Consider the following 26,199-nt stretch of genomic DNA (forward strand, 5'->3'; position numbering starts at 1 on the left):
GATATGGTGTGGTATGATGTGGTGGGGTATGATATGGTGTGGTGTGATGTGGTATGATGTGGTATGATCTGGTGTGGTATGATGTGGTGTGGTATGATATGGTGTGATGTGGTATGATGTGGTATGATATGGTATGATGTGGTGTGGTATGATATGGTGTGGTGTGATATGATGTGGAATGGTGTGGTGTGATGTGGTGTGGTATGATGTGTTGTGGTGTGATATGATGTGGTGTGTTATGATGTGATGTGGTGTGATGTGGTGTGATATGATGTGGTGTGATATGATGTGGTGTGTTATGATGTGGTGTGGTGTGGTATGATGTGGTGTGGTATGATGTGGAATGGTGGGGTGTGGTATGATGTGGTATGATATGGTGTGGTATGATGTGGTGGGGTATGATATGGTGTGGTGTGATGTGGTATGATGTGGTATGATCTGGTGTGGTATGATGTGGTGTGGTATGATATGGTGTGATGTGGTATGATGTGGTATGATATGGTATGATGTGGTGTGGTATGATATGGTGTGGTGTGGTATGATGTGGTATGGAGTGGTGTGGTATGGTGTGGTGTGGTGTGATGTGGTATGATGTGGTGTGGTGTGGTACGATGTGGTGTGGTATGATATGACACCGCACCACACATGGGGCTGGGGAGGGGTGCACAAACAGTACCATGTCAGATTCTGGAAGGAGCCAGAACACGCTAACAAGCTCTGAGTAAACACACACACCTTCTTTACTGCCTCTTCATTAGTCGTTCCATCTCCCCTCTGGGATTCACATTCCTTGCTCAGCCATTGCAGATGGGGGTGGGGCAGGGAAGACCAAGGGAAAACCTGAGGCTCTAACATGATGAAACTGCAATCATATAATATTGACTGGCCTATCATGCTGTGTCTTGCTGAGAGCAGTTCTAAAGATATTTGTACACATGTAATCACACACACTCATAAACACGCATCACACCACTCAGGGGGATGGGGAGGGGGTCACAAACAGTACCCTGTCAGATTCTGGAAGGAGCCAGAACACACTAACAAGCTCTGAGTAAACACACACGCACATACGCGCACAGTTTGTTTGTACAGACAGATGCGGGGGAAGGAGGTAACAGGGCTGTTCAACACAGGAGATGTGGACACTGGATATAACCTAGCCTGCTTGCCTGTCTGAGACAATTACTGAGACCCTGGTGTGTGTGTGTGTGTGTGCGTGTGTGTGTGTGTGTGTGTGTGTGTGTGTGTGTGTGTGTGTGTGTGTGTGTGTGTGTGTGTGTGTGTGTGTGTGTGTGTGTGTGTGTGTGTGTGTGTGTGTGTGTGTGTGTGTGTGTTGAGCACATTGATCCCAAGAGAGAGGAGGTGGACTGATCATAACACAATCAGTAGACCAATCGCTTGGTATCGACAGAGAAGTCACACAATCTTCCAGCATGTCACCTCGACCATTTCACCGAGGGATGGACATCCTATGCAGCAGAAGGAACCAACAACTATACTGTCCTGAAGCACCCCAGAGACAAATAATCACTCAATCAGATCAACTAGCTCTTTATGGAAGGCAGCAGATCTTGACGAAACAGAAAGCCACACAGCATATCAGGGGAATAGCAGCCTGGAATGCAAACTGAATAGCACTCTGTTTTACTGATGTTTCAGTGGAATCCAGGCAATAAACATATACACACCTAAGTAAATCAGAGAAACCAACTACAGATGTTGGACCTTCATTTGAGCCCGTTTTCTATATAAGGAAAATAATCCTGCAGCAACAGGAAATGTGAATTATTATGTGCATTATATTTAATGGACATTTTTGTAGGGGTTGATACATTTTTCGTAAGGGAAAATCAAGTCTGACATTTCAAAGTAAAAATTACAAACTTCAGAAGCCTTTTAAAGCCTCAAATACAAGTTTAAAATGTCCTGTATTGCAGGAAGGTTCTCCTGCAACAGGGTAATCAAATATAGATCCTGCATCTGTACAGTACTATACTGTATCTGTGATGTGTAATAGCTCCATCATCAGTAACATTAGCATTACATTCTCCCATAATGCTAATTCAAGTTGAGTATTAATACTGTGTCTCTGAGCAAACATAGAGATTGCACTGAGTGCTACTGTGCCCGGGATTACATAACACCCTCTCTCTCCAGCCCTACCTCCTTCCACCTTCATTAGGTAATGACTTTCATACAAGAGTCTGAGCACAGCAGTCACCGACTGGTTTAATGTGGGTAACGTTAATGTAGAGTTGGAAATGTAGGTAACACTAACTAAGCGAGAGAGAGAGAGGCACAGAGAGAGCAAAATTGTATACAGTGGTTTGACATTAGAGAACTAGCAGATTGTGCAGTCCATTCAGCACCACTAGAGCGCAATGCATCTTCAGCACCACGGACAGCACCCAACCTACTTACACTGAACATGATTTTAGTACTGAGCAATTAACTTAGTCTGTATGTGTCCGCATGGCCATAATAATGCAAGTCCGTGCAGTGAGACAACTGAATAAAACCTCAACAGCGGTGGATTGAAGAGGGGACTAGTGAAATGTAGGAGTGGATCTTAGAGTACCTCCTGCCTTCAAGAGAAGAATACATTGGTTGTCACTGCTGCTCTCACTCACAATCTGAGACTTCATCCAGCTTTGTGCTGTAGCCTTCACAAAAGTGTCCCCTGTCGAGTCTGTGGTGTGGTTGTTATTTAGTTAGGCCCGCCTACGCATGAGCGAGTTATAAAGCGATGACTCTGCGATGTTATAAAGCGCAAACAAACAGGCGGCAAGGCAGAGCACTTTGGATGAGGACACCCTTAAGTGACTTGACTCGGTTAAAAAAAGATGGAACATCTGTCCAGGTACAGATTTCACTACAATGAACAAACATCTCAAACTACACGGTCCATTACCTGCGTGCGGCAACCTTTCCTCCAGTTCTCATTGCACCACACAGAGCACAAACGTCAAAGGTGCGATCTTATATCGATCGACTTTCGATAAGTCTGTGGCCCTCAGGACTGATGTGACGTTAAGCCTAGGCCTACTGCCGAATAACCAAATCAAACCGGGTAATAGCCTACAATTCAAAAAACCGAGAGGAAAACTTGTGAATCAGTCACGTCAACAGTAATTAGAGGAACACAGTTGGGAAGCGCGTGTTAAAGCCATTCACGAGTAGGAGAGATTTATGATTGTTCAAGCAGAGTCCTGGGACGCTCGTCCTCCATCCCTCGCGGCCGTTGGACGTCATCACCGCGAGGGATGGATGTCTGTTTAAACAGGCTTGCAGATAAACTATTGTGCGGGAGCGTTCCGAGGCTGCGCAGACTCCTGTTCGGTTTAATCAGTGGTTATCAGGAGTCATCCCGAAGGAGTGATGCACCACCAGACTGCCTCATAAGTAGGGTATCAATGGGGCCACACACACAGAGAGAGATTGGGCAATCACTTTCACTGGAATATTAAAAAGTTTGTCATGCTAGATAACCAAAATGAATATCTGGTGAACATTAGCATATCAGTCTAGTTCAGTGAGGCTATCTTATGCATGTGTGGTAGACCTTTCTCATTGCATGTGGTCATATAGGCTAATATCGTTAATAACATTATCGTATCAAACCAAAGTGGATGTGTCCGTACAGAGTTACATTACCGACACCGTGGGTCTGCCCAATACAGAGGGTTTGTTCAGCGCAGCTGTGACTGTGATGTTGGAACGCCTTGTCCTTTTGGCTAATGCTAGATGTAATTAAGTATACCACTACCAACGTACAGTAACTAACAGCCGTGCTTGACTCATTTCCCAATATTTGTTTCCAGTCACTGACTGTCCCAGAGGAGACTGCGTGAATCAGGCCTTCATTGTCAAATTGCTGCAAAGAAACCACTACTAAGGGACCCCAATAAAAATAAGAGACTTACTTGGGCCAAGAAACACAAGCAATGTTATTTAGAATTCAAGGCACACTTAACCAGCATGGTTTCCACAGTATTCTGCAGTGATACGCCATCCCATCTGGTTTGCGCTTAGTGGGACTATCATTTGTTTTGCAACAGGACAATGACCAAAACACACCTCTAGGCTGTGTAAGGGCTATTTGACCAAGAAGGAAAGTGATGGAGTGCTGCATCAGATGACCTGGCCTCCACAATCATTGGACTTCAACCCAATTCAGATGTTTTGGGCTGAGTTTGACAGCAGAGTGAAGGGCAAGCAGGCAAAAGTGCTCAGCATATGTGGGAACTCCTTCAAGATTGTTGGAAAAGCATTCCTCGTAAAGCTGGTTGAGAGAATGCCAAGAGTGTGCAAAGCTGTCAAGGAAAAGGATGGCTACTTTGAAGAATCTCAAATATAAAATATGTTTAGATTTGTTTAACACTTTTTTTGGATGATGATGATTACACATGTGTTATTTCATAGTTTTGATGTCTTCACTGTTATTCTACAATGTAGAACATTGTAAAAATAAAGAAAAACCTGTGAATGAGTAGGTGTGTCCAAACTTTTGACTGGTACTGTACAGGCTTCTTTGTAAATGATGTCTGAGTGTTGGAGTGCGCCCCTGGCTATCTGTGAATGAACTTGTTATTTTTTTTATTAATGGTATCGTTTGGTTAATATAAGGAATTGGAAATGATTCATACTTTTACTTTTGATACTTAAGTATATGTTAGCAATTACTTTTCTTTCTTAAGTTTATTTTTAAAACCAAATACTTTTGACTTTTACTCAAGTAATATTTTACAAGGTGAGTTTTATATTTTCTATTTAAGTATCTTTACTTTTACTCAAGTATAACAATTGGTTATTTTTTCCACCACAGGGATTACATCAATTGGAACCGTCTAGTGGGCAAATGCACGTAATGTAGGTCTACTCTATCAATGCACAATTGTGTGTGTCTCTCTCTCTCTCTTTCGCATATGCACACACTTTGAGAAAACACGTTTTGAATATGTCTGGGTGCAAATTGAAGCCATTCTTCGGCACTGACTGAGTCAATGTTCCATTAGCCTAACTAAACAGCCACCCAGGGGGGGAGATGGTCATGGAGGGAGGAGAAAGGAAAACACCGAGTGAAAAGACAGATGCAGCACGAGGTCACTTTTAGAGAAACACGTGGCAACCAAACACGTGTGGCGCTCACTGATTCAGTTCTTATTTTCTCATTTTATTCATATACTCATCTCTTATAAAATGTACAATATAGACACCTTTACAAAATAGAAAATTACCCACATTACTGACAAATACAAAGTACAACTCCAACATATATATATATATATATAGGCCTATGCAATACTGCTTTGGCATTTCAAATACATAATAAAGTGCTAGTTTTTTTCATATTTTTTTAATATAAATACATTCACGATGACGTTTTTCTTTCATCACAAAAGTTCTTGTTCACAGCATTTCAGACGGACTGTGTCCTGGTCTTCAGTTGCAATAAAGTGCAGATGCTTATGTTAGATATACATTTGAGCGCCGAATCCACTTGTTTGAAGCATTTACAGTCAACTGAAAAAGAATTGTCGGTGGCCAACACACAAACACACTGTCATCAGAGTTCACTCAGCACCCCTCTAAACTTCACTGGGTGACCTGGAGCGGTAGGCTACGTTGGTCTGAAAGCAGCCGCAGAAAAGGACGTAGAGCGAGCGCTGGATCTCGGCATTGCGGTAGGCGTAGATGATTGGGTTGATCATGGAGTTGTAGGTGGCCGGAAGCAGCGTGGCGTACGTGTACACCAACGGGTACTCGCGCTCTCCCACCAGGCAGTAAATAGCGAAGGGCAGCCAGCTCGCGCCGAAGGTGCCCAGGATGATGGCCAGCGTGGACACGCCCTTCTTGGTGGCCACGTAGTGCGAGGCAGTGAAGAAGTGCTTCTGAAGAGCGATCTGGTGCGCGTGGTGGCATACGATCTTGCAGATCTTGAAGTAGAGAGTCAGCATGAGTATGAAGATGACGAAGAAGGAGACCGCCAACAATGTCACGTTGCTGCGAGTGAGCGGGCGCACGATGCTGCACGAGTTCGGGTCGTCCAGACAGTTCCAGCCCAGCACGGGTAGCAGGCCCAGGCACATAGACACGCCCCACGTGCCCGCCAGCATCAGGTGCACATAGTGGAGCGTCTTCTCCGAGAAGTAAGTCAGTGCGTTGTAGAGAGAAAAGTACCGGTCCACCGTTATAGCCAGCAGGCTACCGATGGACGCCGTGAAGGAGGCCACTAGGAACCCAACAGTAATAAGACTGATGGTCTCTGAGGAGATGACGTACTGGAACACGAAGTTGAGGATTAATCCCATGCCTGCCAGTAAATCCGCAGTGGCCAGGCTCCCTATGAGAACGAACATGGGGGTGCGCAGGGTGGGCGTATAGAAGATGATAGCCACCACGATGCTGTTCTCACAGGCGATGACGGTGCCCGACATGCAAAGCATGATGTCCCACGGGTTGATGGGGAAGTCCTGCGGGGCGGCGGAGAGTTCCAGGCTGCCGTTTCTCTCTGGATAGTTGGCCTCCATACACGGGAAAGCCTTTCCAGCCAACGTGGCTGTCGCCACAGTGTCGTTACCGAGGAAAGTCTCGTTCATGTCTGCGCATGTGTCACCTTTTCCCTCCTGAAGAGAAAATGACACAGAGAGAGAGAGATTGCAGTTTAGTTTCACAATTGCCATATGTAAAAATATGCAATGCCTAGAGACAGCAGGGTAGGAGCTATCCGTGGTGCGGAAACGTGGGCAACTCATGCAGCGGCTAAAAACGCCAAACCTGAATCATGAAAAACTCATAAAAGACAGATCTAAAACTGTTATTACATCACGGTAATATTATCAAAAAGCTTGTGTCCAACTTTTGAGACCGCATGAAGAGCAGTGCCCGAGGAGCTATCCATGGTGCTGAAACTTGAAACGGAATAATAGGCTATGATCGTGGATAAAAATGCACCCCTGTCCCACTTAACTCCCAATAACGAAACAAACTGATACACAATATTATCAAAACTCAATAAAGTAGCACATCGTCTTTTCACCGAGTTTTAGTTTCCATGTGAAATTGTGATGTAGATTACATACCTCTCCGTTTTACACAGAGCTTTCGGAAAAAACGTATTTGTAGAAAATCACAACTGTCTCTTTCCTCGAAATAGCTCAGGTAAAGCCCTCGGCTTTGTTCCGTTTCCCTCGCATAGGCGAGACACCAAGGGCAGGTGCGACCTGAAGCATTGACTGGCGCGGGGGAGAGGGACAAGAGCGCGAGAGCCAGAACGGTAAAGACTGACGTTTGCAAGCGGTGGAGCGCTATTAAACCCAAGTGACGTCAGGTCACATACTGTAGAGAGAGAGAGAGAAAGAGAGAGGAGAGATGCAGACATGAGAAGGCCGACCGCGATCACACGCTCAAGATTAAACGTGTAGACCATGCAGCGGCTCTCTGCCCATGAAGACTTCACAGCGCCCTGCTCAGCGCAAGGCCAAACAGATCACAGTCGGACTAATGCTAATTTCACTTGGTTACAGACTCTTTCTTGAAGTAAAAAAGATGAAATGGCACATTTCTTATATCAGAAAGTTACTGGTTGCGGATAGGCACTAGTCAAAGTAATCCAGTCCTGAAAGGTGTAAGAGGGAGCGTGTGTGTCAGGATACATTTGTGTGCGTGTGTCGATGTGTGTGCTTGTGTTGAAACTGCATTCTCCGTGTACGGCTTTCTAGATGTGGTAACCTAACCATCCTTTTTGGTCCACTATTACCACTACGAGATTCTGAGGAACGGAGTGGCTTTTCACTTTCCAATTCACGTTACAACCCTGCCTTACCCTTCGTTGTGGCTGGCAACACAACATTCTTGGTCTGCTGCTCAAATTGACCATACATACAGTGGGGCATAAAAGTATTTAGTCAGCCACCAATTGTGCAGGTTCTCCCTCTTAAAAAGATGAGTTGCCTGTAATTTTCATCATAGGTACACTTCAACTATGACAGACAAAATTAGAAAAAAAATCCAGAAAATCACATTGTAGGATTTTTAATGAATTTATTTGCAAATTATGGTGGAAAATAAGTATTTGGTCAATAACAAAAGTTTATCTCAATACTTTGTTATATACCCTTTGTTGGCAATGACAGAGGTCAAACGTTTTCTGTAAGTCTTCACCAGTTTTTCACACACTGTTGCTGGTATTTTGGCCCATTCCCCCATGCAGATCTCCTCTAGAGCAGAACATAATGCCACCTAATAGTCTGATCAAGTATAGCCTACTGATAACAACCACAGCTGGAGGTAGACTGGGGAAGCTAGCGCTCTGATCCCATCTTTATTTTTATTCAACCTTTATTTAACTAGCTAAGTTAGTTAACAAATTCTTATTTACAATGACGGCCTTCCCCGGCCAAACACTAAACCGGACAACGGGCCCTATGGGACTCCCAATCACGGCCGGTTGTGATACAGCCTGGAATCGAGCCAGGGTCTGTAGTGACGCCTTTAACACTGAGATGCAATGCCTTAGAAATCTGCACCACTCGGGAGTAGTGAGCCTGCGAAAACGTCAAGTCATGTTTTTACAGCCTAAGCTGCACTACATTACCAAAAATATGTGGACACCTGCTCATCGGACATATCATTCCATAATCATGGCCATTAATATGGAGTTGGTCCCCCCTTTGTTGCTATAACAGCCTCCACTCTTCTGGGAAGGCTTTCCTCTAGACGTTGGAAAATTGATGCTGGGACTTGCTTCCATTCAGCCACAAGAGCATTAGTGAGGTTGGGCACTGATGTTGGGCGATTAGGCCTGGCTCACATTCAGTGTTCCAATTCATACCAAAGGTGCTCGATGGGGTTGAAGTCAGGGCTCTGTGCAGGCCATTCAAGTTCTTCCATCTCGACAAACCATTTCTGTATGGAACTCGATTTGTGCATGAGGGCATTGTCATGCTGAAACAGGAAAGGGCCTTCCCCGATATGTTGCCACAAAGTTGAAGCACAGAATCATCTAGAATGTCATTGTACGCTGATTTCCCTTCACTGGAACTATGGGGCCTAGCCCAAACCATGAAAAACAGCCCAGACCGTTATTCCTCCTCCACCAAAATTTACAGTTGGAACTATGCATTTGGGCATGTAGCGTTCTCCTGGCATCTGCCAATCCCAGATTCCTCAGTCAGACTGCCAGATGGTGAAGCGTGATTCAGCACTCCAGATAACGCGTTTCCACTGCTCCAGAGCCCAATGGAGGCGAGCTTTACACCACTCCAGGCGACGCTTGGTATTGCGGATGGTGATCTTAGGCTTGTATGTGGCTGCTCGGCCATGGAAATCCATTTCATAAAGCTACCAACGAACAGTTCTGGTGCTGACATTGCTTCCAGAGGCAGTTTGGAACTCGGTAGTGAGTGTTGCAACCGAGGACAGACAATTTTTATGCGCCTCACTCTTCAGCACTCATAGCTCCCGTTCTGTGAGCTTGTGTGGCCTATCACTTCGCAACTGAGCAATTGTTGCTCCTAGAAGTTTTCACTTCACAATAACAGCACTTACAGTTGTCCGGGGCAGCTCTATCAGGGCAGACATTTGAGGAACTGACTTGTTAGAAAAGGTGGCATCATATGACGGTGCCACGTTGAAAGTCACTGAGCTCTTCAGTATGGGCCATTCTACTGACAATGTTTGTCCATGGAGATTGCATGGCGGTGTGCTCAATTTTATACACCTGTAAGCAACGGATGTGGCTGAAATTACTGAATACACTCATTTGAAGGGGTGTCCACATACTAGTGTATGTATTTATTGCCTAAAATAGGCCCATTTATTTGTGTTCTGAGAAAATGTGAATGTTATCAAATTTGGTTTATATTCAAACTTCCGGTGGCTAGACTACCTGGGCCTTTTTAATCCAAAATGATTGACTGGAAATAATCAAAACAATAGTGATAACATGCTGTATGAGTATCTTTAAATTAAAACTTCTTCAGGCTAGGCGTCCCGCTAGCAGGACAACTTCGAGTGAAACTGGAGGACACGCAATTCAAATAAATAATCATAAAAATTATGGATATTAAACATTTCTGTACATACAGAAGTATCTTATATCGGTTGAAAGCTGAAATTATTGTTCATCTAACTGCCCTGTCTGATTTACAGTAGGGTTTACATGCCCTAAAAAATTCACAAATAGTCATTAAATATTCACTTACTTTTTGAAAATCTTCCTCTGATTTGTCATCGAAAGGGTCCCAGCTATAACATATAGTGTCGTTTTGTTAGATAAAATCCTTCTTGATATCCCAAAAAATCAATTAGTTTGCGCCATCGATTTCAGTAATCCTCTCGTTCAACATGCCAAGATAGGAATACAAAAATCTACCTCTAAACTTTGTTTCAACAAGTCAAAATAAGTTTCTATTTAATACTCAGATACCCTAAAATGTAATCAAACTATAACATTTCATATGGAAAGAAGTATGTTCAATAGGAATCCAATATTAGCAGGTGCGCGTTGTCTTCATGGCACTCGCACACACAAATTTCGAAGACTGTGTCCCTGAAGTAAAACTCATTATTCTTAATAATTTTGCCTGAAACATTGAACATTGAGTGTCAACACCCAGTGGAAGCCATAGGAATTGCATACTGGGAGCTAGATTTCATTATTTCCTTATACTTTCCATTGTAAGAGCATTGACTCTCAAAAAAATTAATTCCGGTTGGTTTTTCTTTGGATTGTCTCCTACCATATCTATTGTGTTATAGTCTCCTACATTATTTTAACATTTCTACAAACTTCAAAGTGTCTTCTTTCTAATGGAAAAATATATATGTATATCCTGGCTTCAAGGCCTGAGCAACAGGCAGTTTACTTTGGGCACGTCATTCAGACGGAAATTGAGAAAAAAGGACCCTAGCCTGAAGAAGTTTTTAATTAAAGCTGCAAAGGCCGACACAATGCAACCCTGCATACAGAGAGCTCAGCCCTGTCGGTTTTATTGTCCAATCGCAGTTGTCTGTCTGTGTAAAGGGTTTTAATGTTTCCATGGGCTTACTTCGTTTTACTTGGCTCAGTGCAGCCGGCAGCTATTGTGACAATTTCAGAATGTAACATGCTGTTACTTTAATTTCAGGTAAAGCTTAATAAAACAAGTCTCAAATATCAGAAAAATATACATTTCAGCTGTTTCAACATTGCTCTGCTATTACCACTTGTACTGTAGGAGTGTTGGCTCAACAACACATTTCTGTTTAGACTGCCCAGCTTCAAGGGAGGCAACAGTCGTGCGAATGTCGTGCTACCTCCGGAGGTAGTGGTCGAGACATAGCAAGTACGCAAGTTTATGTTTGAGTAATATGCGTCCGTATATTTAAACAGGCTCTATGTAGACTACGCCTCCTTCTGTTTATTGAGAAGGATTTCAACCTCAAATAATGGCCTATCATGTTCCCTGCACAGTTCAGTTACAGATCACCAGTTTAGAAAAGGCATTTTATTATAGTTCAATATTTTCACAAAAGTTAGAGCATGAACGATTGTTTTAGTTATTTTAAATACTCCTATCTAGCCAACAAACACCGTCTCTGCACTGCGTCGCAGGGAGCTGGAGTCCGCTCCCAAAGCATCTCGATGCCCCCATAGACACCTGCAATGTGATTTAACCAAAGAGCTTTGGTATCCATTACTGGGAGTTACAGGATAGGTACTGTTTGGTGTAGCACAGATAATTTATGACCAACCTTAGCTTGGAGATACTGTCTTCGTCCTCAACTGGTGGAAACAGGAGTCTCATGGAATGTCGTTGTCTAGCTGCAGGGGGTCCGTTTGAATTGGCTCCATACGTTAAAACAAATATTTTTTTGTTTCATGAAGAAAATCCATCAATGTCTACGCCCCATCAAATCAAACTTTATTTGTCACGTGTCGAATACCTGTGTAGACTTTACTGTGAAATGCTGACTTACAAGCCCTTAACCAACAGTGTAGACCTTACCGTGAAATGCTGACTTACAAGCCCTTAACCAACAGTGTAGACTTTACCGTGAAATGCTTACTTACAAGCCCTTAACCAACAGTGTAGACCTTACCGTGAAATGCTTACTTACAAGCCCTTAACCAACAGTGTAGACCTTACTGTGAAATGCTTACTTACAAGCCCTTAACCAACAGTGTAGACCTTACCGTGAAATGCTTACTTACAAGCCCTTAACCAACAGTGTAGACCTTACCGTGAAATGCTTACTTACAAGCCCTTAACCAACAGTGTAGGCCTTACCGTGAAATGCTTACTTACAAGCCCTTAACCAACAGTGTAGACCTTACCGTGAAATGCTGATTTACAAGCCCTTAACCAACAGTGTAGACCTTACCGTGAAATGCTTACTTACAAGCCCTTAACCAACAGTGTAGACCTTACCGTGAAATGCTTACTTACAAGCCCTTAAGCAACAGTGCAGTTCAAGAAAGAGTTAAGAAAATATAAAATAACAATAATGAGGTTATATACAGGGGGTACCGGTATCGAGTCAGTGTGCGGGGGTACAGGTTAGTAATGAGGTTATATACAGGGGGTACCGGTATCGAGTCAGTGTGCGGGGGTACAGGTTAGTTGAGGTCATTGGTATATGTATGTAGGGGTGAAGTGACTATGCATAGATAATAAACAGCGAGTAATCCGGTGGCCATTTTATTAACTGTTCAGCAGTCTTATGGCCTGGGGGTAGAAGCTGTTAAGGAACCTTTTGGTCCTAGACTTGGCGCTCCGGTGCCGCTTGCCGTGCGGTAGCAGAGAGAACAGTCTATGTATGACTTGGGTGACTGGAGTCTGACAATTTTTGGAACTTTTTGAGGATCTGGGGACCCTTGCCAGTTATTTTCAGTCTCCCGAGGGGGAAAAGGTCTAGTCGTGCCCTCTTCACGACTGTCTTGAAGTGTTTGGACCATGATAGTTTGTTGGTGATGTGAACACCAAGGAACGTGAAACTCTCTACCTGCTTCACTCGGCCCTCCTTTTCCTGTTGTCCATGATCAGCTCCTTTGTCTTGCTCACATTGAGGGAGAGGTTGTTGTCCTGGCACCACACTGCCAGGTCTCTGACCTCCTCCCTATAGGCCGTCTCATCGTTGTCGGTGATCAGGCCTACCACTGTTGTGTCGTCAGCAAACTTAATGATGGTGTTGGAGTCGTGTTTGGCCACGCAGTCGTGGGTGAACAGTGAGTACAGGAGGGGACTAAGCACACAACCCTGAGTGGCCCCAGTGTTGAGGATCAGAGTTGCTGACGTGTTGTTGCCTACACTCACCACCTGGGGGTGGCCCGTCACGAAGTCCAGCCTCCAGTTGCAGAGGGAGGTATTTAGTCCCAGGGTCCTTAGCTCCGTGATGAGCTTTGTGGGCACTATGGTGTTGAATGCTGAGCTGTAGTCAATGAACAGCATTCTCTCATAGGTGTTCCTTTTGTCCAGGTGGGAAAGGGCATTGTGGAGTGCAATTGAGATTGCATCATCTGTGGATCTGTTGGTGCGGTATGCAAAATTGAAATGGGTCTAGGGTATCCGGGAGGATGCTGTTGATGTGAGCCATGACCAGCCTTTAGAAGCACTTCATGGCTACCGACGTGAGTGCTACGGGGCGGTAATCAGTTAGGCAGGTTACCTTTGCTTCCTTGGGCACAGGGACTATGGTGGTCTGCTTGAAACATAGGTATTATAGACTCGGTCAGGGAGAGGTTGAAAATGTCAGTGAAGACACTTCCCAGTTGGTCTGCGCATGCTTTGAGTACACGTCCTGGTAATCCATCTGGCTCGCAGCTTTGTGAATGTTGACCTGTATAAAGGTCTTGCTCACATCGGCTACCAAGAGCGTTATTACATAGTCGTCCTGAACAGCTGGTGCTCTCATGCATGCTTCAGCGCTGCTTGCCTCAAAGCGAGCATAAAAGGCATTTAGCTCTTCTGGTAGGCTCGCGTCATCATCTTGTCTAATTCAAGTCTTCTCTCATTGATCAAGACAGCGGGTGTCCACCCCAAAGGGCTGCATGTCATGATGACAGACACCTGTCTCGATCATTGACAGAAGACAAGAAATAGACAATATGGTGGAGTACACAGTTGTATTAATTCATTCAGCAGAAAAAGTATTTTAATAACAGAGCGTTTTCTAAATTCAAATACTCCACACTGCCCACTCACTCATTCACACCTGTAGGCAATTAGGACTGATCGTTCTTGAGAACATCAGCTCTGGCTGCCATACTGTGTGGGAATGTAGGTGTTGTCAGCCAGGTAAAATACCACATGTATGCATCAGCAGCTAATAAAGAGTGGCTTACTATCAGCTCCTAAGATATCACTAGCTTGAATCAAAGAACCAAATGCCCCGTGCCTGTCTGCACCCTGTCTAGGTCCTGTGATCTAACCAGCTACTGATCTCAAATTAAAGCCAGTCACTCAGACATTTCCGAAAACTGAAATATCAATTCAATAACTGAAAAGGGAAATCTATTTTCAATAACTTCTCAAAACACTTGTCACATATACTCCCTTTCCGGCCTCTAGGTCATCAGGCTGCTGATTATCCCGCACACCTGTCACCATCGTCTCATGACACTCACCTGGACTCCATCACCTCCTTGATTATCTTCCCTATATCTGTCACTCCCCTTGGCTCTTTCCTCAGGTGTTATTGACGTTGTTTCATGTCGGTGTTTTGTTTATTCATTATAACACTCCCTCCCTGTACTTGCGTCCCGACTCTCAGCGCGCTCGTTACAGAATAACACCTTAAGCCTCAACCAGATCGCCAGGCTCCCCTGCCAGAGCCGGCTTGTCAGGCTCCCCAGGATCCCCTGCCTCAGCCGGATCGCCAGGCTCCCCTACCTCTACCGATCTGTTAGGTTCCCGTGCCCCAGCTGACTCGACAGGTTCTCGCGCATCAGCATGGGTGACCAGTCCGCTCCTGATCTCTGGGTTCGTCCCCTTTGACGCCGCCCTGCGGCTGGAGCCACGCGTCGGGGAGGGGGTAGTCACCTATACTCCCTCTCCGGCCTCTAGGTCATCAGGCTGCTGATTATCCCGCACACCTGCCACCATTGTCTCACGCACCTGCGCCTCATGACACTCACCTGATTCCATCACCTCCTTGACTATCTTCACTATATCTGTCACTCTCCTTGGTTCTTTCCTCAGGTGTTATTGACTCTGTTTTCATGTTGGTGTTTGTTTTGTTTATTCATTATAACACTCCCTCCCTGTACTTGCTTCCTGACTCTCATTGTGCTCGTTACAACACTGAAAAGTAAAAGCTATTTATTTCAATAGTTGCTCCAATTTTTGAAGTTTAAATTCAAGTCACTTCCTGAATTGACTACCTTCAATTAGAATTGACCCCAACCCTGGTCTCTTCTCATAGCCTCAGTCTAATCGCTATGTGGGGAGACTAGCTAGTTCCAACACAGCACCACCACTACCCCCCTCAGTGCTGCTCCACGTGTTACCATGTTGTAAGAGCAATCCATCCTCCCCTGGACACAGATCCTGCTGTTTGTCCTTCTTGTACAACATCAACTGGTCTGCTCCTCTCTGCCTGCAATACACTCCCCAGTCCACACAACAACAGTTTAAATGGCAACCATGGTAACCAATATTCACACTGGGTGTCCAAGCTTACCGTACACTCATTACCTAACACTAACACCTGTTGTAGCTATTACAGTGGATATACGTACCGTACTGTACAGGGAAACAAGCCTGCTGCTGTATGTCCAGGCCACGTACCGGCTGTACCTAAATACTCCTCTAACCATCATTTACTCTCCTACTTCATTCCCTCTCTCTCTCCCTCTCCCCTTCCACCTTCATTCCATTATTTTCTCTATTACTCTGCCTTTACCCCCTCTTTTTCAAATTCTCCTTCTCGCTAACAGTCTGTTTTCTCCTGAGCCATTCTTATCATGATTCCCTTTACATTTTGATCCATCCCTCGCTCTCCCTTTCTCACTCATCTATCTGTAGTGGCACCAGTGGATGGGAAGATGTGGCCGACAGACAAAATGTTCCCCTTAAAGGAGAGTTGTCTCAGTCACTACTCCCACACGTCATTGGCTCATCTGGTGGTCATCCTTAAGATTTTACACATTTTTCTCTCCAAAAGTTCATTTTTTGCATTTCTGGTTTTAGGTAGAGAGACAAACAAGCACAGATCAGACCAGACTCGAACAAACAACATTTCAGTGGCCCAAAAGTGTTTAAACATTTTGTTACAAATTCATATTATCTTCTGATAATAATTGCCGTTTACAATGGTAAAATGAAGAAATTCACATCGGCAGAAATCAAATAAAATGTTATTGGTCACACACATGGTTAGCAGATGTTAATGCGAGTGTAGCGAAATGCTTGTGCTTCTAGTTCCAACAGTGCAGTCATATCTAACAATTCCCCAAATCTACCTAATACACACAAATCTAACAACAAATCCCCAACAACTACCTAATACACACAAATCTAAAGGGGTGAATGAGAATATGTACATATAAATATATGGATGAGCGATGGCCAAGCGGCATAGGCAAGGTGCAGAAGATGGTATAAAATATAGTTGAAGTCAGAAGTTTACATACACCGTAGTCAAATACATTTAAACTCAGTTTTTCACAATTCCTGACATTTAACCCAAGTAAAAATTCCCTGTCTTAGGTCACCACTTTATTTGAAGAATGTTAAATGTCAGAATAATAGTAGAGAATCATTTATTTAAGCTTTTATTTCTTTCATCACATTCCCAGTGGGTCAGAAGTTTACATACACTCAATTAGTATTTGGTAGCATTGCCTTTAAATTGTTTAACTTGGTTCAAATGTTTTGGGAAGCCTTCCACGAGCTTCCCACAATAAGTTGGGTGAATTTTGGACCAAAGTACGTTCATCTCTAGGAGACCTTCCTGAGCGGTATGACGGCCACGTGGTCCCATGGTGTTTATACTTGCATACTATTGTTTGTACAGATGAATGTGGTACCTTCAGACGTTTGGAAATTGCTCCCAAGGATGAACCAGACTTGTGGAGGTGTACAATCTTTTTTTCTGAGGTCTTTGCTGATTTCTTTTGATTTTCCCACGATGTCAAGCAAAGAGGCACTGGGTTTGAAGGTAGGCCTTAAAATACATCCACAGGTACACCTCTGACTCAAATGATGTCAATTAGCCTATCAGAAGCATCTAAAGCCATGACATCGTTTTCTGGAATTTTCCAAGCTGTTTAAAGGCAGAGTCAACTTAGTGTATGTAAACTTCTGACCCACTGGAATTGTGATACAGTGAATTATACGTGAATTATACTGTCTGTAAACAATTGTTGAAAAAATTACTTGTGTCATGCATAAAGTAGATGTTCTAACCGACTTGCCAAAACTTTTAATGACTCCAAACTAAGCGTATGTAAACTTCCGACTTCAACTGTACATGTGATATGAGTAATGTAAGATATGTAAACATTATTAAAGTGGCATTGTTTAAAGTGACTAGTGATCCATTTATTAAAGTGTCCAGTGATCGAGTCTCAATGTGGTCAGCCTCTCGGAGTTAGTGATGGCTGTTTAGCAGTCTGATGGCCTTGAGATAGAAGCTGTTTTTCAGTCTCTCGGTTCCAGCTTTTATGCACCTGTACTGAACTCGCCTTCTGGATGATTGCGGTGTGAACAGGCAGTGGCTTCGGTGGTTGTTGTCCTTGATGATCTTTATGGCCTTCCTGTGACATTGGGTGCTGTAGGTGTCCTGGAGGGCAGGTAGTTTGCCCCCGGTGATGCGTTGTGCAGACCGCGCCACCCTCTGGAGAGCCTTGTGGTTGAGGGAGGTGCAGTTGCCGTACCAGGCTGATACAGCCCGACAGGATGCTCTCGATTGCGCATTTGTAAAAGTTTGTCAGGGTTTTTGGTGATAAGCCAAATTTCTTCAGTCTCCTGAGGTTGAAGAGGCTCTGTTGCGCCTTCTTCACCACACTATCTGTGTGGGTGGACCATTTCAGTTTGTCTGTGACGTGTACGCCCAGGAACTTAAAACATTCCACCTTCTACACTGCTGACCCTTCGATGTGGATTGGGGGGTGCTCACTCTGCTGTTTCCTGAAGTCCACAATCATCTCCTTAGTTTTGTTGATGTTGAGTGAGAGGTTGTTTTCCTGACAGGAGAGGGCTGAGCACACACCCTTGTGGGGCCCCAGTGTTGAGGGTCAGTGAAGGGGAGATGTTTCTACCTTCACCACCTGGGGGCGGCCCGTCAGAAAGTCCAGGACCCAGTTGCACAGGGAGGGGTTGAGAACCAGGACCTCCAGCTTAATGATGAGCTTGGATGGTCTATGGTGTTGAATTCTGAGCTGTAGTCAATGAACAGCATTCTAACATCTGGACAAGAGGACTACTTATGTGTGCAGTGTGATGGTGATTGCATCGTCTGTGGAGCTGTTGGGGCGCTATGGAAACTGAAGTGGGTCTAGGGTGGCCGGTAAGGTGGCGGTGATATGATCCTTGACTAGTCTCTCAAAGCACTTCATGATGACAGAAGTGAGTGCTACGGGGCGGAGGGTGAGCAGAAGGACTTGAGTTCCTGTGTGTTATGATCGCACCATGAGTTGTCAATCATAAAGCATACATAATGCACTCCAGATGGAGATCACTGCTTTGAATCTCCGAGGACAGTGTGACAAGTAGGGAGGATCACATGGTGACAACGTCCTGAGTGGTCTTTTAACAGTTGTGTGTGTGTGTAAGAGGAGAGCAAGAGAAATACACATTTGGGGAGAAAGAGGGGGTGAGAGTGAGAAAAGAGAGGAGTGGGATAGAGTACGAGAGGAGAGAGCGAGGAGAGAGTGCGGAGAGTGCGGAGAGAGAGCGAGAGAGAGAGCGTGGAGAGAGAGCGTGGAGAGAGAGAGCGAGAGGTGGGATGTAATAGGTGGAGCAGGAGGAGGCAGTTCATGGTTGAAATGGAGAGAGGGAATGAGAGGGAGATGTCAGTTTTATAGAACATGCAGCTTCTCCTGTCATTCTGTGACCACAGCAGGATTACTACGATTAACCATGCATGGAGGGAGCTACACATAGCTCTGTTCCACTAATCAACTGTTTTTGTGGATGCAAATTGAACAGGATTGCCTCCCCATGAAAGGTAGCTGGCTCCAGATGATTAATTCATTTCAGGCGAGTGAGAGGTGTGTGACCAAAACAAATCACTGATATTTGACACCCGCTGTTTGGTTCAAAAACATCTTAGAAAAACAGGCTTATTTAAAGACCCTGCTTCTCATTCATTCTCACATATAAGCGCGCGCGCGCACACACACACACACACGAGGAGACGACGGCTCATAATAATGGCTGGAATTAAATGCCATCAACCACATGGAACCCATGTTTGATGTGTTCGATACCATTCAATTTATTCTGTTCCAGCCATTTCTGAGGCCATCCTCCCCAATTAAGGTGCCAGCAGCCTCCTGAGACACATATTAATCCTGAAATCTATAAATGCCCACCTTGTTAACCTTGCTACAGCTGTATATGCCTAAGGCCAAACAGCCTTTTACAGTGAAGAAAAAAGAGAGGGAGAATAGGTGGTATGGAGAGAGGGGAGGCATGTTTACCCAAGCACATGTACACTCATGGGCTTGGTCTGATTTCTGATCTCTAATGGTATTTTTTTGATAATGTCACTAGACAAGGAAACCAGAAAGCCCAAGTATATAAAGAGCTGTCCTAATGGTTGTTGTTTCTCTCTGTCTGATTGGCTAATCCTATCTCTCTCGGCACCCAGCTTTGTCCCGCTGGCCAGAAATGTGGGAGACAGGCAGACACCAGCACACGTTCTCTCCCTCAGCTTTAATCTGTGCTTAATAACAGCTAATAGATGTTCACTCTCGGTTTCATTCCCTCTCCTCTACATGCGGGTATATGCAGCAGGCTGTTCATCCCTCCTCCTTCCACGCCTTCTCTCCCCCTTCCTTCTCATTCCTCTAACCACTAGGAACAGAGAGGCCAGGGAGAAAGGACCAGCGGCCAGGGTGTGTGTGTCTTTGTGGAGTGTGTATAACTGAATGTGTGTTATATCTGTGAGAAAGTCAGTGGCTGCAAAGCTCTCTGAAGCCCAGGGGAGAGACACACACTCAGAGAGACAGAGAGCGAGGGAGAATCACACCCACACTCAGAGACAGAGAGCGAGGGAGAAACACACCCACACTCAGAGACAGAGAGCGAGGGAGAGACACACACTCAGAGAGACAGAGAGCGAGGGAGACACACACACTCAGAGAGACAGAGAGCGAGGGAGAATCACACCCACACTCAGAGACAGAGAGCGAGGGAGAGACACACACTCAGAGAGACAGAGAGCGAGGGAGACACACACACACACACTCCGAGAGACAGAGAGCGAGGGAGAGACACACACACACTCAGAGAGACAGAGAGCGAGGGAGAGACACACACTCAGAGAGACAGAGAGCGAGGGACACACACACACACACACTCCGAGAGACAGAGAGCGAGGGAGAGACACACACACTCAGAGAGACAGAGAGCGAGGGAGACACACACACTCAGAGATACAGAGAGCGAGAGAGACACACACACTCAGAGATACAGAGAGCGAGAGAGACACACACACACACTCAGAGAGACAGAGAGCGAGGGACACACACACACTCAGAGAGACAGAGAGCGAGGGAGACACACACACACTCAGAGATACAGAGAGCGAGGGAGACACACACACACACACACTCCGAGAGACAGAGAGCGAGAGAGACACACACACTCAGAGAGACAGAGAGTGAGGAAGACACACACACTCAGAGATACAGAGAGCGAGAGAGACACACACACTCAGAGATACAGAGAGCGAGAGAGACACACACACACACTCAGAGAGACAGAGAGCGAGGGACACACACAGACTCAGAGAGACAGAGAGCGAGGGAGACACACACACACTCAGAGATACAGAGAGCGAGGGAGACACACACACACACACTCCGAGAGACAGAGAGCGAGGGAGAGACACACACACACTCAGAGAGACAGAGAGCGAGGGAGACACACACACTCAGAGAGACAGAGAGTGAGGGAGACACACACTCAGAGATACAGAGAGTGAGAGACACACACACTCAGAGAGACAGAGAGTGAGGGAGAGACATACACACACAGAGAGACAGAGAGCGAGAGAGACACACACACTCAGAGAGACAGAGAGTGAGGGAGACACACACACTCAGAGATACAGAGAGCGAGAGAGACACACACACTCAGAGATACAGAGAGCGAGAGAGACACACACACTCAGAGAGACAGAGAGCGAGGGAGACACACACACACATTCAGAGAGACAGAGCGAGGGAGAGACATACACACACAGAGAGACAGAGTGCGAGGGAGACACACACACACACAAACTCAGAGAGACAGAGATCGAGGGAGAGACACACACTCGGAGAGACAGAGAGCGAGGGAGACACACACATTCAGACAGAGAGCGAGGGAGAGAACACACACACTCAGAGAGACAGAGAGCGAGGGAGACACACACACACTCAGAGAGACAGAGCGAGGGAGAGACACACACACACAGAGAGACAGAGAGACACACACACTCAGAGAGACAGAGAGCGAGGGAGAGACACACACATTCAGAGAGACAGAGCGAGGGAGAGACACACACACACAGAGAGACAGAGAGCGAGGGAGACACACACACACACACTCAGAGAGACAGAGAGCGAGGGAGACACACACACACTCAGAGAGACAGAGAACGAGGGACACACACACACACACACTCAGAGACCGAGAGCGAGGGAGAGACACACACACTCAGAGACAGAGAGCGAGGGAGACACACACACACTCAGAGAGACAGAGCGAGGGAGAGACACACACACACACAGAGCGAGACAGAGAGACACACACACTCAGAGAGACAGAGAGCGAGGGAGAGACACACACATTCAGAGAGACAGAGCGAGGGAGAGACATACACACACAGAGAGACAGAGAGCGAGGGAGAGACACACACACACACAGAGACAGAGAGCGAGGGGGAGACACACACACACTCAGAGAGACAGAGAGCGAGGGAGACACACACACACACTCAGAGAGACAGAGAGCGAGGGACACACACACACACACACTCAGAGACCGAGAGCGAGGGAGAGACACACACACTCAGAGAGACAGAGAGCGAGGGAGAGACACACACACACTCAGAGAAACAGAGAGCGAGGGAGACACACACACTCAGAGAGACAGAGAGCGAGGGAAACACACACACACACTCAGAGACAGAGAGCGAGGGAGAGACACACACACACACATTCAGAGAGACAGAGCGAGGGAGAGACACACACACACACAGAGACCGAGAGCGAGGGAGAGACACACACACACATTCAGAGAGACAGAGAGCGAGGGAGACACGCACACTGTGAGACAGAGAGCGAGGGAGACACACTCACTCAGAGATACAGAGCGCGAGGGAGAGACACACACACACACTCAGAGAGACCGAGAGTGAGGGAGAGACACACACACACACACTCAGAGAGACAGAGAGCGAGGGAGAGACACAGAGACAGAGCGAGACAAAAAGATTGAGAGATTAACAAAATGAATACAACAGTAGAGCACGCAGACCAAAGTCACAACCAGACAAATCATCCTCAATGAATGAGTATACAGTACTGTTTGTGTGTGTCTGACATGTGCAGTTCTTTTAGTGACAGCTGTGGAGGATAGGAAGGAGAGAAGAGACGGAAGGAGTGTGGCTTGGTCTTGTTCTCTAAGGATGCTACTGTAGTCCACTCACCAATGAAACCTCATCACATTTAGATTTACATGACATTTAATAAATATACAAGTTAAAGAATGGCGCTACACACTTATTCACCGTCAGTATTTAGATAGGCAGTTGTTCTAAAGAAAGCTAAATAAAAAACATTATTTATATGAAATGGAATTAAATCAATTAGTTTTGTAAACATGATACGTTTATTTTGTCCAACATCCAAACAGAAAAAACGACAGCTGTGCTAAATGTGTGTAAAACTCAAAAGCTACATTAAAAAAAAACAGGGATGTGTTTAAAATGGCAAGAGAGAGAAAAAGAAAACAATGAAACACTTGTTTAACCTTGGAAGCCATACATGATCATGACTAAAATAACTGAAATAAATAACCTGTTTTCATCCTTTACTGCTGTCACTCTAAAATAACTACTGAAAAATATGAAGTCATAAAACAAACGGAATATTGTCCTGCCTCTTCTGGAAACACTCACTAACGGTCATCTCATCAGCCTGAGAAGCCTTTGATTGGGAGTCCACTGTATACCATGAAACCACAATCCACTCTCCTTGCAGGTAATGGGGCTGTGGTCAAGAGCGTGGTTGATCCAACGTTGAGATGTGGTTGATCGATGGTTGCGAGTTGGTTATGGCCATAGAAATAGAATGAATAGAACAGGCTTGGAATCTCTGACCCTGGCAATATGACTGGTAAACTCATGGGTACACTTGTAATGGCTGTCTGTTGATTAAATCATTTCCATGGTAATGTAGAATGTTAATTCAAATGATGCTAACTGATGTGGCTCTTACAATGGAATCTATTTTTTTTGTCATGTCAGTTGAGTTGACTTAACAGATCACATCACAGATTGATCGCACACTTCCTGCTTTTACTTCCTGCTTTGCTCCTTATGGGTACACTCACAATGGCCACCAGTCCACCCATTATGCCATCATTGACTTTAATGGGGATGACCATTCTATTCATTCTATTTCTATGGTTATGGAGCCTCTCACATCACATGTACCTGTTCTTGATATACTCTCTGTACATGAGTATGTCCTCTCGGCACAGTGATCTCACCTGGCCAAGGCCAGTTAGCACGTGGCCCTCAAACACCTCCCTGTTGTCCCTGTCCACCTGCGGAGACGACACCTCGTATATACTGTCAGTCGTAAAGCATGACACAGGAACACTGGAGAGAGAGAGATAAGAGGGACAGGTGAAAAATAAAACAAATGCTAAACTCATGCTGGATATAAGTTACTGTGGTACAGTAGCTGTAGGTAGTAGTGATTCACATGTAAGATAACTAAGCTAAACAGACCAAAATGTGTTCTGCAGAAAAGTGACATTTTTAAACTGAAACGTGTTCCTAAAAGAAGAGAATGGGTCACAAGACAGATTTGTAGATTATTGGGGATGCAGGGAGGGAGAGAGAAATGTTGGTATTTCTACGGCCGTGGTAATCACTAATAATAACTTGTGTGGAAGCTGAACCCCTCGCATGTTCAGTCATCTACACAGCTCATTAGCTACTTCAGGTTTCTCAAGTCATCCTTCTGGAGGGTGGCCACACCACACCACAACCCCACCCCACCCACCAGCCTCATGCACATACCCACTATACAGACATTTCATAGACCACTTTTTCTCACAGCACTCAACACTACCCCCCCCCGCTTTCAGAACATCACAGAATACACGACATGACAGAATGACACAGAATTCATCAGAGCAGAGCACTTTAGTAAAAAGCCAGTGTTGAGCAATGGGGCCGGCCATTGGGCTAGACTTAACATCAAGTGCTTTTATGACTGAAAAAGAACAACATGTGGATGTGGAGGTACAATGTGTCTGTTCTGCTTGGCGGTCACAACTCTCTTATTGTAAAAGAGCTTGATATGTACACTCAGCACACAGTACTAAACTGACCTCTGATAGCGGATGTTGGCTGAGAGGTCACCAAGACAACACAGTGAGGCTTCCAGTGGGTCACTGAGTGATGTACAGTAGTTAGTCTTGATAGAGAAGCACTTGTGACAAGTGTTTTGGGTGAGTCAGAGCAAAGCAAACAGTCACAAGTTAGCTAGGATGAACAATACCAGGAAGTGGAGTAGAACTCAACCTAATCGTTTCACATGTTCCACCTTTCCTAGCACTATTTCCTGTAGCAACACTGGTCTTCCTCTTAGTTGTCCCAGCACGTTTGATGACCCACTTCCTCTGTAGTAAATCAAATTACTTTTCTGTTCTTTGTCCTCTCATTCTCACTCTTTTTACTGGTTCCCCTGTCCCCCTAGTCCCTGGCTGTGAATCGAGTGTGTGTGTTTCTGTGTGGTTTCTGGGCGCCTGAGAGAGAGAAACAGTTGAGGTGTGGAAACTCTCCTCTCCCGAGAGGAAAATGTCGGTGAATACGTGAAGAGAGAAGACACTAGCAAGGTTTCCATCCAATTGGTGACAAAATCCCGATAAAAACAATGTACATTTTCCAAGTAGAGTTGTTTCTATGAAACATACTTTTTGTGGCTAAAAATATATGCGGGATGATGTAGTGCACATAAGAATAACTTTTGCAGTTAAATTCCCATGTACCGAATAAACAATACAAGTCAGTAAATGGGTTTCCATCACATTTTCAACTACTGATGGTTTTGTCACAAAGCATGTTGTGTTATATAGTGAATGTGCCTGGTCTTTGCACGTGTGCTCTAGCCAACAGCTCGGCGATAGGCCTACAGTGCGGGTAGGGTATCTACATGAGATTCCTATAATGGAAAAAAAGAGCAAGATTATTTTTATTTGTGAAACGGCAGTCAAGCATCGATCGTCAAGTCACCAGAATAAGACCCTCAATATTTATTGGAAAGCAGCATCAAGATCACCGTGCACTTTCCCCACCCTGTGAAGTTCATCAAAACTGGTTTCATCTGTAGTTAAATAAACTGCGTGGTTTCCCGGGTCGTAGTGGGAGGACCACAAAACATATCATCGCTTGACTCCAAGTTTACATCAATATTTGAGCAGAAAGGTATTTCAACCGTCATTTCACGCATAATAAACTTTACAGACACTAAAATATCCTACCTTGTCTAGCGTATTTCATTTTGTCGACATTTGGAAAGTTTACTGACAAACAATGCTGATGGCTGGTTCCTAATACCAAGCGCATGTGAGGTAAACAATGCTGATGGCTGGTTCCTACTACCAAGCGCATGGGAGGTCAACAATGCTGATGGCTGGTTCCTACTACCAAGTGCATGTGAGGTCAACGATGCTGATGGCTGGTTCCTACTACCAAGCACATGTGAGGTCAACAATGCTGATGGCTGGTTCCTACTACCAAGCTCATGTGAGGTCAACAATGCTGATG

General features: G+C 45.1%; 2 protein-coding genes across 3 annotated transcripts in view; both read right to left on the reverse strand.

The window, feature by feature from the left end:
• Positions 1-5,106: 5,106 nt before the first annotated feature.
• On the reverse strand, positions 5,107-6,617 carry gpr6 (G protein-coupled receptor 6). Its single transcript, XM_021600721.3, has one exon. It carries the CDS (start codon positions 6,597-6,599, stop codon positions 5,589-5,591), a length of 1,011 nt encoding a protein of 336 aa, XP_021456396.1. The 5' UTR covers positions 6,600-6,617; the 3' UTR covers positions 5,107-5,588.
• A 16,391-nt stretch (positions 6,618-23,008) lies between these two features.
• Positions 23,009-26,199, reverse strand: part of fig4a (FIG4 phosphoinositide 5-phosphatase a) — a 108,941-nt gene continuing 105,750 nt past the window's right edge. For both annotated transcript variants that reach the window (XM_021600720.3, XM_090233036.1), the window contains exon 24: positions 23,009-24,021. In XM_021600720.3, coding sequence (XP_021456395.1) covers positions 23,844-24,021 — 178 coding nt within the window. In that variant the 3' untranslated portion in view covers positions 23,009-23,843. The remainder of the gene's footprint in view (positions 24,022-26,199) is intronic.

This window comes from Oncorhynchus mykiss, chromosome 4 (assembly GCF_057628025.1).
Source record: "Oncorhynchus mykiss isolate SJ-2025 chromosome 4, ASM5762802v1, whole genome shotgun sequence".
In the NCBI taxonomy this organism is placed as follows: domain Eukaryota; kingdom Metazoa; phylum Chordata; class Actinopteri; order Salmoniformes; family Salmonidae; genus Oncorhynchus; species Oncorhynchus mykiss.

Excerpts from the sequence above, each read along its gene's own strand:
- gpr6 (XM_021600721.3), bottom strand. The coding sequence starts at position 6,599 with ATGAACGAGACTTTCCTCGGTAACGACACTGTGGCGACAGCCACGTTG.